Here is a 12,085-nt window from a genome sequence, read left to right as displayed (position 1 = left end):
ACTTTTTGACTAACCCCAACCATTACTGGCAAACCCCAACCATTCAAAAATCTTGAGTCAGGCTTCAGAAAATCTTGATAGATCATCTTAAAAGTCATGAGATTTTAAAAAATAATAAATCTGGGATTCTTATTTTATTCTGATTTTTGAGCCTGTAATGTTCACATCTTCAAGCTTTACTCCTCATCAGCAAGGGCTAGAAACCTACTTATTTTTTAACCTAAAAAATGAGATTCTTTCGTGCTCACTTGACTCTTAAAGCTGGGTCTCTAAGAAAGACACCAAATATCATGAGATTCATAATAAAATCAAGAGAGTTGGCAACACACAGTAGGTCAACAATGAGCTTTATATCTTTATGTATATGTATATATTTACCATCTCTGATCATTAGCTTATTTTTACTAGCCCCAGCTTCATTCTTAGTTATCCCTATATCAATCAACCGTGGCCATGTATATATGATTTTAAAGTCTGAAGTAAAGAAGTGGTATCCTATATATCCAGATTGTATGAAATTATAATCTTGCACATAAACATTTTTAATGTATTCCTCATCACAAATTCATCTTACTAACTTTTTCTTTTTCAAAAGAGTTACAATCTGAGCTTGGTTGTCACTTGTGCTAAATTCTGCAACTTGCAGTGGAGTCTTTTTGAGGTTATTAGTGGCTTGTAAATTTGCTTTCTCTCCCTGAGACCAGCTGACAAGTGAGTTTACGGCGTTAAAATGACCAGCCTTGCAAGCACAATGCAATGGGGTATCCTTGTTGTTGTCTAAAGCATTAATGGTTGACCCATTGCTCAACAACAAATGTATCAAGTCACTGTGTCCATGTTCTGCTGCAAGATGCAGTGGAGTCTTTCTCCAGATATTTTTATCATCAATATTTTTATTCTTCGCTGCTGTCAAAAGGATCTGTACAATCTCTGCATTGCCTTTGATGGTTGCATAGTGCATTGGTGTGCAGCCATCCATGTCTTTAATTCCAACTTTGGCCTTCTGGGCTAACAGAACTTTAACTGTATTGAGATGACCTCCCATAGCTGCAGTGTGAAGTGGGGTCTTTTTCTCCTTGTCCATTGCATTGGGATCAGCATTAAAACTAAGAAGCAGCTCCACCATTGCATAATCTCCCTTTTCAGCAGCAAGATGTAAGGGTGTCTTTGACTGCTTATCCTTTACATTAACGTTGGCTTTGTGATGCAGCAGCTGTTGAGCAAAATCAACATTCCCTCTTTGGCTTGCGACATGCAAGGGAGTGACTAATTCCTTAGTGACAGCATTAATTTTGGCCCCAGCATTGATTAAAATGTCAACTATTGACCCCTTATTATGAAATGCAGCAACATGAAGTGGGGTTTGCTCTCCCTGGCTTGTGATGTTAGCATCCATCCCTTTGCGGAGAAGCAAATTTGTGATGGAGACTGCCCCGGCTTGAACTGCCACGTGTAAAACCGTGTTTGAGTTGGGCATCTTCTCCTCCAAACTAGCCCCCTTTGCAATGAGAACTTCTGCAGTCTCTGTTTTACCCATTTCACATGCCATGAGTAAAGGTGTGGACTGCATTTCATTGTGGGCATTGATATCTGTTCCTCTGTCAACTAAAGCTGCTACAATGCCATGCAGGTTCTTCTGGACAGCTTTAAAAAGAGCTGACACCATCATTTCAGGGGACAATCCTTTAGAATATTCCAGCAGTATTCTGACTATGGATTGTTTGTGATTATTGAAGGCTACATCAATGATGTTAGAATCAATGCTGGCTCCAGCTTCAAGCAACACCTTTACAGTTTTCTCAGATCCCTGGGAAATGGCATAACCCAAAGCAGTCTGTCCCTTCTCGTCCTTTGCATTAGCTGGGGCACCATTCTTTAAAAGCATTTGTGCCAGGTTGCTCTCATCTTTGAGAGCTGCCATGTGTAAGAAGTTTTGCCGGTTCTTGTAGCATCTTGCTTCTTCTTTCAGGATCCTCTTCAGTATGTGAGTGTGGTGGTTCTGAGCAGCCAAATGAAGTGGGGTCTTGGCTTCTTTATCCAAACTGTATATGTAGGCATCAGCTTGGAGAAGCACTTTCACTGCATCATCCTGGCATTTTTCAACGGCCCTGTGCAGTGGTGTTCTTCCTTTTTTATCTTTTACATCTAGTTTAGCACCTTTGTTAATTAAATATTCAATTATTGCAACATGTCCATTAGCAGCTGCAATATGCAGAAGTGTTTTATTTGAGGCGTTTACTGCATTAATATCATTCTCCTTCAATACTTTTGCTAGATCAGAAAGATCACCTTTAGCAGCTGCATCAAAGATACTAACAGCATTAGAATCATCTTTCTTAGGCTTTGCTGCAGGTACATTTTGTGTTTGTTTAACTTTCTCTTTAGTTGCTCTTTCTTGCTTTGATAAAATCTGTCTAGGAATATCTTTCTTCTCTTGATGTTGTTCACTGGTCGTTTCAAGCCATTCCTTGTCCTTTTCAAGTAGATACCCTACCAGTTGTCTTCTAGCATCTCCAATACTTTCATTCACATCACTGACATACTTTTTTATTCTGTTATATAGATTTGGCTCCACTTGTTTTAGACATGGATAAAAAAACAGCCTGCAAGCTCGCTCACCTTGAGAAACCAGGATATCCAAAACCCGGGAGTTCTTTGCTATTCGTGTTCTGTAGTAGGACATAACTATTTTTTTCTCTGGTGTAAAAATACCATTGTCTATCATCCAGTTAAGAATATGGTCTGGGTTGTTTATGCCTTCTACCAGTTCTTCCTTTTTTGTCTTTAGCACTTCTATGGCATATGGATTTGTAAACAAGCTGTTTAAATACATGATGATATGAGTAACTTCTCAAAAATTGATTAAACTATCATTTGAAGTTGAGCTTGACAGTGGAACAGCAGAGCAGGATCACATTATTTCACAAATTCTTTCATAAATAACTATACCAACAACTGTAGTTCAATTAGAAATCTCTGAAGAATACTGGGAAAGAAATCCAAAACGCCTCACCTTTAGTTTTCCATCTTTGTTAGAAGTTCTCTGATTCTCTTTGCTATTCCTTAGCAACAAGTAGAGTTGAGTAACATAACAAAACAAAACACAAATCCAAATAATAAATGTATTCTGTCCAATTACGGCTATTTTGCAAAAGATGGCTCATAAAATTAAAGAGGAAAAACTGCTTTTCTGAAGTTGGTAGGTAAGCAGCATATCTTTGTTTACCAGGTTCCTCTTAAGGTATAAACTTTTTTGTTTGCTTCTTGTAGGCGGCAATGTAACCAATTTGTCAAATGTGACAAAAGAAAATCAGCAGCATAGTTACTGTTGCTATAATTACATTAGCCTTTGTGTAAAGTTAGATAAAATTGTACACACTGATAGCTACGTAGGGGGAAACCCCAGAACATACAAGAATTCAAATAATAACAAAACACTAAACAAAAAAACAAGCGATTAAAAAAGATACAGCCATTCCAAATTTGTTTTATAATTTCAAGATCATAAAACATTTAAAATATTTTACATTTATCACATAATGATGCACATTTAATATAAGCTTATGTTTAACTCATGACTAAACTTCAAGTTTTCTCAACTTATTTCATAGGACTTTATTCATCAGTAAATTTGGGTCCATATGTAGTGCTGACTTCATCAGTTCCTTAGACTTCTGCACCTTGGCATCCTGAAAGGACACTAAATTGGTGTGTCAGATTTTTCAGGAAGGGAGATTACCTTCTGCTTCCCATCCTGATATAGACCTTTTAGCTCTACCTTCTTTTAATTGAAGCCACAATTAATGACCCTGCAGTACTCATCAGATAATTTTCTAGTCACGTGTTTGACCAACAGCAGTGGATCAAGGTGTGATTCATTGTGTTGGGTCTAGAACAAAAGTAAATAAGGCCCCAAACCTGAAAACACTTAAAGTGGTTAATTTAAGGAGTAGTCCCATTGAATTTAGCTCTTATTTAATACTTTTTATCCATAGATTTCAGAGTACTTTACAGAGGAAGGTGGGTACCATGATCCCAATTTTAAAGATTGGGAAACTGAGGCTGAGAGATGACATGACATGCCCAAAGTCACACACCAGGTCAAAAGCAGAGTTGGAAACAGAATCTTTATTAAAGCCAATGGGAGTTTTGTTATTGACTTCAGTGACAGCAGGATTTCACTCCATGTCTCCTGTCTTTCAGTCCAGTGCCCTAACTACTGGATTATGCTGCCTGTAAAAGAAATATTTTCTGAGTATGTATTCAGAAAGTGACCATGACCTGTTACTAATTTTTAACTCTATCTCTTTTAATTTTCATAAATAAGTTTGTAAAGGTTATTTTAGTAGGGAAATGGTTTATGGAAGAAATATGCATTAAAAGGTTTTTTAATATATATTTTGACAACAAGCCAAGCAAGCTATTCAGCAGGTATAGCAGCCAGTTTCAGAACTCAATAATTCCCCTGAATTACAAAAACTGCTGACACACCACAGATAGTGAAACCTGTACCATTTGCAGTAGTTAATCATTGTATTACCACATAATAGGAATAGCTGTAGTCTAGTGAACTAATCACAGGCCTGAGATTCAGGTGACCTGAATTCTGCTCCTAAATCAACCAATGACTCCCTTTATAATCTGCAAAGTACTTAGCCTCTGGCCCCGATTTAGCAAGATGCCTCTTTTTAAGCATGTGAATAGTCCCACTGATATATCCACCTTGCTGAATAGGGACCTCTGTGCCTTAGTTATCCCATCTGTAAAACAGGGTAATACTACTTCCACACATTTGTTAAGCCCTGTGAGAGTCAGAGATGGGGAAAGTGTGGTGCAAATGCCAAGTATTATAGTTATAAAATATCAGAGGGTTAGCTGTGTTAGTCTGTATCTACAAAAACAACAAGGAGTCCAGTGGCACCTTAAAGACTACACACCACACCCATGAAAGCTTATGCGCAAATACATCTGTTAGTCTTTAAGGTGCCACCGGACTCTTCATAGTTATAAAATACTCTACAAAATTACTTGGAAGGAATCCATGAAAAAAATCCAAAGAGGGAAATTACAAAAATCTTTAGTAGTTTGATCAATGTGGTGATACTCTTCAGATCTGCTGTAAGTACAGTAATTAAACCTCCAACTGTGAATATTAAGTGAATCTATGGTGAAATACACCTAGCTGGCCTCTGGGTGGAATATTTGAACAATTTATGCCCTGCTTCTGTTGGGAGAAAGGCTATTAAATGTAGTTTGGAAAAAATAATATACAACCTACTGGATGCAAATCATAATCTGTTACATATTACCAAATACCTTTCAATTACTTCTGTATCATGCATGTGAATCTGTGGCCATATTAGCTACCATCATATTAGCATTCACCATCAGGACAAGAACCACAGGTTTGCTAAGAAAAGTAAGAAAATAACTGGAAATACCCATATTATTTTATGAATTACATTTTAGGGTTGCATTTTTTAAAAAAAGTAATCCTGTACTGTAATAAGTTGTCTTCACAATTATCTCTGATGGGGACTGGATATATTGTTTTCTATTCATCAGATGTCAGGAAGGTTAATCCCTTTAAAAGTTAACTTGTGCCATTTTTTGTTGGTGTTTTCTTCGTAATGTATGAAAAGGACTTGAAATATTTCCCCTAATTATTTTTTTCTGCTTCTTTTTCTACTGGAAATTAAGTCTTTCTTTGTCCTGAAAGCCTCAGTGAAATGACGACATCACAAAAGATCATAAAAACTGAGTTATTGAGAAATTGAGAGGGAGAGGCATTCCTAGACTATTTAAATAGATATTAACAAAAAGAATTTTAACGTATATAGTGGTATCTATTTAACTTACTGATATTTGGAGAATGGAGATCTATGTTAAAAATTCAGTAGCCTTGTCCTTTCAATTAAACATGAGACCACGTGCTTAAAGACATCCACAAGGCTCTTCAACAAAACCAGGGAAAACCAAGCTTGATATTCCTGATATATCTAAGAAAGAAGCCAGTGGGAGGGGGAGACAACTTTTCTGCCCTTCCTTATATATCAAATAAATACAAAATAAAAGACATAAGCCCAATTTTTTAAAAAGTCCTTTCAAGGGAAGCTTTAACTCTACAGGCTTCTGTAGTTCCATGCCTGTGAGGACAATTCCTCATTCAGATAACTTTAAAAAAGAAAAATAAATGACTGACTTCCTCCCTTACCACCCCTCATTGTTATATATCATGTCAGGACCTTTGTGTGTGGCATCATGGGGCTTTAACAGCATAGTTTATTTACATTCGGGAAATGTTGCAGGAATTTCCTACCATTGCTAATACCAATTCAGCTTCATTAGCGATAGCAGTCTTCTGAGCCCTAGTGAAGATGGGCTGCAGGTGGTATATTAAGCAACATGTCAATTAAATATAGGCTGAGGGTTAGATAACATAATACTTAAAATGTGAGCAGCCCACACACACTACGTCTCTCAGTGGATCTAACACCACTGGCGTCAGCTACAGTGTAAAATTTTTGCAAAATTTTCCTAGTGGAGACATGGCTATGAAGTATCTGTAACATCTGAATGTAGGATGTGGGCAATCCATTATTGACTCTGTGGGCAGTTGGCGGGGGTCAACCTTGTAGATCTTATTGAGCAGGCCCTAAAAAGGTGAGGTGACTCCATGAACAGCAAAGGTCTTTAGTTGTAGCCTGAGCTAGATTAATTTATCTTTTCGGAGCTTCTGATCACCACGTTAAACCATCTTGTCTGTTTAACCAAGTGTAGCTGGTCCTAGAGCAAGTAACTTCTGAATTCTATTCTCAGCTCTGCTACTAACTTGTAACAATTTGGGTAAATTAATTAATCTCTGTGCCTTATTTACCTCTTCTGTTATAAGAGAAAAATGTTTATCTACCTCACAAGCATGGTTATAAGTAATTGTTTAATATTTATACGGTACCTGGTAGTTGCGCTTTGAAGTATTATTGTTTTCTGACTTTTCAAAGATGAAGTTTTATTTCTTCAGAGAACACTAGGGCCCATTGTCTCAGCAGAATATTACCACGTCATCATAAAACATTTAATTTTATTCTTCTTGTTTTTAATGAAAGCAAATAAATCTACACCGTGCAATGTGTTAAATCAACATTGTGGCAAATGCTGTTTCACTTGGAAGTGACCAGCAGAGGACACTGTGTCTCTATTGATCATGTTTGGTGGGCAGAACCTGGCAGGGTGTTCTATAATTAATCATCCAAGGCCCAGAACCTCCAGCTGTGGTTACTGTCTTCTGTTAAAACTAAATGTAATGTAACCAAAAGACTTCCAAAAACTTCTTATATTCTCTAGGGCATTTTCCTGATAAAACTGTTGGAAACACCAAACATAAAAATATCAACAGTAAGTGAAATTGTGTTATTAATGTTTCCCAATGTGCATTTTAATTTCAGTTCAGCAAAACAAATGCCAACTGTTTATTAAAAACATATCTTTTGTTGAATAAGCAGTGTATAATAGATACAGCACCCACACCATTATTTCAACATCACAAAGGACATGGAATACTGTTAGATAATAAAGGGGATTAATTCATAGACATAAATCGGGGATATACCATTGTTTTGAATAACTAGGGGTTTAACTAAGGCTTGGCTAGTTGAGGTTGGAATATGTCTAGATATAGAAAATGCATAGCCTCAGTGTTGGAAGTGTTAATTAGGATTAGAATTTATTTGGCTCCATCACTAGTATTTGAAGAGTATTATTCACTGCTCACTCAGAGAGACCATGCTCCCCTTTTACATACTGATTTATGACTCAGGTAGGAAATCAGAATTTAATTAGTTGGGAAAGTCAGGGCAAAGAGGGATGTTTTCCAGTGTCCAGTGTTTCAGAGTAGCAGCCGTGTTAGTCTGTATTCGCAAAAAGGAAAGGAGTACTTGTGGCACCTTAGAGACTAACCAATTTATTTGAGCATAAGCTTTCATGAGCTACAGCTCACTTCATCGGATGTGTCCAGTGTTGTGCTTAGTCATATCTCCACAAAGAAAGAATTCCAGAGGTGGGGGCCAGTTGGTATTTGAATAAGCAGTATCCATTAATACACTGCCACATCAATTGGTGTTCCAAGTGCTGTTGTGGCATCATGAACATACACAGTACCAGGGGCCTGACCCAAAGCCACTGAAGGCACTGGAAGGTCTGTACTGGCATGGTTATTGCTGTAATTCTGTTCTTTCTTCACCCAGCCCCATTTTCTACTATTGGTCACCCTTACTATGTCATGTCTTAATTTAGGTCCTGTTCCTGCAACGGGATCCAATATCCCAGACCTGCAATGTAGATTGCTGTGTTGCAGGGGTATGGACTAGCAAATCCTGGCGCAGGAGTGGGGCTGTATATTGCAAGCTCATTGCAGCAGGGATAGTTTCTGTTTATTCTATAAAATGCATATACACTCTTGAGTATTAATGATAAAAAATAATGTTACAACTGGTATACTTTTATTCTATCGGTTCTTGTTTGAATAGCTGATGATAATATCCGAATACAATAAAAGCTGCATTATTCAGCAGTTTACCAACTGGAAAGCTCTAGAAACCAGCATTTCTGATATCTCACAATACAAATCTTCAGTCTAGTAACAGGACCGATGCTGAAGCTATTCGGGACCCGAGTATTTCCAAGAGCAGTCGGACTACGCATGAGTTAGCTGAGAAGAGCTGAATACTGTTCTTTCTGTTTGTATCCGCCGTTGTGATCAGTTGGTTTATTACTTGGGGTATTGTTCTGTGTTTATCATAAAATATCAATGCCACCCTACCATTATGGCATCCAAAATACCAGCAAAAAGCAAAGGAGAGAAGCGTAAGAGAGTTATGTTGACATTAAAACAGAAAATAGATATTTGTACCCATCTTGAAAAGGGAAAGAATAGGAACGTTTATTCATTTTACTTTATTCTAATTCTTTGAAAATTGGTAAGTATAACTCTTAGTTAACCGGAATTTTTGACTAACCAGCACCCCCCATTCTGCCAACATGCTGGATAACAAAGCTTTTACTTTACTATCGAGTTTATTTAATTATAAATAAATGGGGATCAGGGCCCCATTGTACTAGGCACTGCACTTACATATAGTGAAAAAATGGTTCCCATCCCAAATTAACTCTTTAAGGTTCTGATCCTGCACAGTGTTCCTCACAGACAGACTGCCGTTTCCACGCAGAGTCCCACTGAAGACTGTTATGGGACAGTCTGTCTGCACATACGACAATGCAGGACCAAAGTTAAATATAAACAGAATACTAAATAAATGTGTATTTGAAAAACAATATATTATCATTTGAATTTCCAGTTGAACTGATTAAGAGAAATTATCAAACTACTATGAAACTATTCTTCACAGTTTTGTTTCTTAAAAAGTGAGGACTATGCATAAAAGATTTTGCTATTTTTGAAATTCTCTTTTCAAGTTTTCTGTGACATTGTGTTGCCAAATGTTTTGCTGAGAAGCTAAATAATAAATGGTTTAAAAAAAGAAAAGCTATCTAGTTGAGTTTTGCAGCCCTGAGTTAAGAAGGCAGCATTCTGTATATTGGAAAAATTTTAACTGGAATGAAAACTTGTACTAAAATGCTTTTAAAAAGCATTATTCGTAACTATCAACAATGAAATTGATTAATAATTTGCATAATACAAAAAATTCTGAAAAAATAATCACCAAAAACTGGTAATTTATTATGATTTTCAATTACTTTATGCATATATGTTGCTCAAATATGTTTTTCATAGTTATTTATGAACTAAGGACTTCTATACACCCAGAAGCTGCGCTGGTTTAACTTAAAGTGGTTTAAAAAATAATTTAGTTAAACTAGTACAAACCTATATGTGGACACTAATATTGACTTAAAACTGGATCAATTGGTTCAGCTTGCACCTGTAAATTTATGTATCAAAGCTAAATAGATACAAATCAGGATTAAATTGAAGAGTACCTACTCATAGAGTTTAAGCTTGTTATAAAATCATACCTTTAATTAAACCAATGCAACTTTGTGATTAGATCAGGCCTAAACCTGTAAATAACAATTGCCTTCTTCAGTCTAAATGTGTCCTTTCAGGCAAATCTTAATATAAAGCAGTTAGAGCAAAATGTTTTTCATTGAGCTATTAACATACAATTTAAATGATGCAAAAGTATTAGTTTACTAAATGCCGAGGAAGCTTCAAGGATCAGCAGAACCAAATGGAGAGAGCACCAGTTTTTTCAAAAGGGGCAGATTTTTTTTTCCCCTTTAAAACTGAATAAACTCTTGTGATTTTGTGTAAGGAATATACACTTTGTTAATGAAATTTTACAGAAGGAAATATTTTATAAGAGTTCCCTGTTTTAACCCTGTAAGACCAGGTTCCTTCTGCGATTTCTTGAGTTCTTAAGACTGACATTTCTATAAGTATTCATTCCAGAAGAGGAGCAAAATGAAGCAAGACAACTTGCATAAAAGGTTTTTGGTCACATTCTGCTCTGTAAACTAGAGCAATTCCATCAAAACGAATGGAGTTGTTCTGGGTTTACCCCAGTTTGCAAGCAGAATTTGATCCTTTGGTCTTATAAAATGCCCATAGCTATTTTACAAATCTAACCCAATCTAATGTAACTTTAAAAGGAAATAATGTTCTGTCACACTGTAAACCAGTTGTAATTACTATTATTTATTAAGTTATTACAGTTAGATGTCAAACACTGGATGCAATGCAGGCATTCACCTAAACAAAGCCCTGCCAGTACAGTAGAACTACCTCAAGTTCCCCCGCCTCCCTGATGATTTTGCCTCTCTCTGGAGGAAATCCATTTACAGTAAATTGTATGAGAGTTTTATTTATTCTGTCAGAAGAATTTGAAAGCATTTTTATAGTTCCACAGCTGGGTTTTCTTTTCAGAAGCTGAAGAAATACAGTTGCAAGACTTTCTGAACTAAATGTAGACAACCACAACATCATTATTCATTCTGGTCAGAAATATGGTTTCATAATTAGTCTAAAAAAAGTCACTGACTCTTCAATTATAATGGTAGCATTAGGTTCCAGTAACACCACCAAGGCAGAAAGATGCTTCAGTTACATAACTGGGTGAATAGACATTAAAGACAGAATCAACTGTTTCTTACTAGCTAATCATATTAGTGGGGTGGAAAGAGCAACTGGAACTGACTGACTTCTTTAATTGTTTTTCCCTAGCTCTCAAAATGGTGACTATACGCCCTTAGGCCTCGTAAAAAGACAATTAATTTTTTCTTGCCATTTTCTGTCAATCCCTCCCCTGTTCAGGCCTCTACAAGTTTTATGAATAGTTTCTAATATTTCAGCTTCATGTCATGCCTCTATTTGTTTACCTTTATAAAGTCCAAAGTTCTTTCCCTCCCTCTGAGCCCTGACTGATTGCTAATACATATTGTTGATTCTTAATTTGTTACTCATTACCTTAATTTGACAGGTGCTTTTTGGAGAGTAGTTATTATAAAAAAGAACTCTCTGCAAGAATATTTGTAGTCCTCTGATCAGGATAACTCAGGCATTAGTTTTTTAACTCAACTTATAATATCATTGGGCAATATAATATCACTGGGTACTCAATTTTACTTTAATATAGAGAAACAAGGAAATTCAATAATGAGAGACTGCTCAACAGTGGCAACTGTAGTTGTAGTTTGACTTATATTTTTGTCTAGACTCCCATTCTTAGAGAAGTCTGTATATATGCACCATCCTTTCAAGTTAAATGGATATCATAATATTTAAAGGTGTCCCACTTATCTTCAATTAATATTTTCTTTATATTAAAATATCCATCAACATAAAATCTCCAAAACCATTCTAGTCTCCTGATCTGTAAGTCTCCTGATCTGTAACACATCCTGGTTGCATACATAATTCAGATTCCCCTGGGAGCTAGTTTAATAATTTGTTTCTATAATGCTGGGTCTTTTAAAAGCATAATATTTTTCCTTCCTTTTTCTGGAGAAAAACAATTGTAAAATGTTTCATTTCCCTGTTCTCTCATCCATTTAGGCTGGTTCTCCCCAA

General features: G+C 36.2%; 1 protein-coding gene across 1 annotated transcript; it reads right to left on the bottom strand.

Annotated features, from left to right (window-relative positions):
• Positions 1 to 565: 565 nt before the first annotated feature.
• On the bottom strand, positions 566 to 2,833 carry LOC144269592 (CARD- and ANK-domain containing inflammasome adapter protein-like). Its single transcript, XM_077825370.1, has one exon. The coding sequence runs from the start codon at positions 2,831 to 2,833 to the stop codon at positions 566 to 568; it is 2,268 nt and encodes a 755-aa protein (XP_077681496.1).
• Positions 2,834 to 12,085: the final 9,252 nt, after the last annotated feature.

The sequence above is a fragment of the Eretmochelys imbricata genome, chromosome 8 (assembly GCF_965152235.1).
Source record: "Eretmochelys imbricata isolate rEreImb1 chromosome 8, rEreImb1.hap1, whole genome shotgun sequence".
In the NCBI taxonomy this organism is placed as follows: Eukaryota; Metazoa; Chordata; order Testudines; family Cheloniidae; genus Eretmochelys; species Eretmochelys imbricata.
Note: the sequence above shows the minus strand (reverse complement) of the source record. Positions and strands in the feature narration are given on the sequence as shown.

What these genes read in the sequence shown, in the direction of transcription:
- LOC144269592 (XM_077825370.1), bottom strand. Translation starts at nt 2,833, where the DNA reads ATGTATTTAAACAGCTTGTTTACAAATCCATATGCCATAGAAGTGCTA.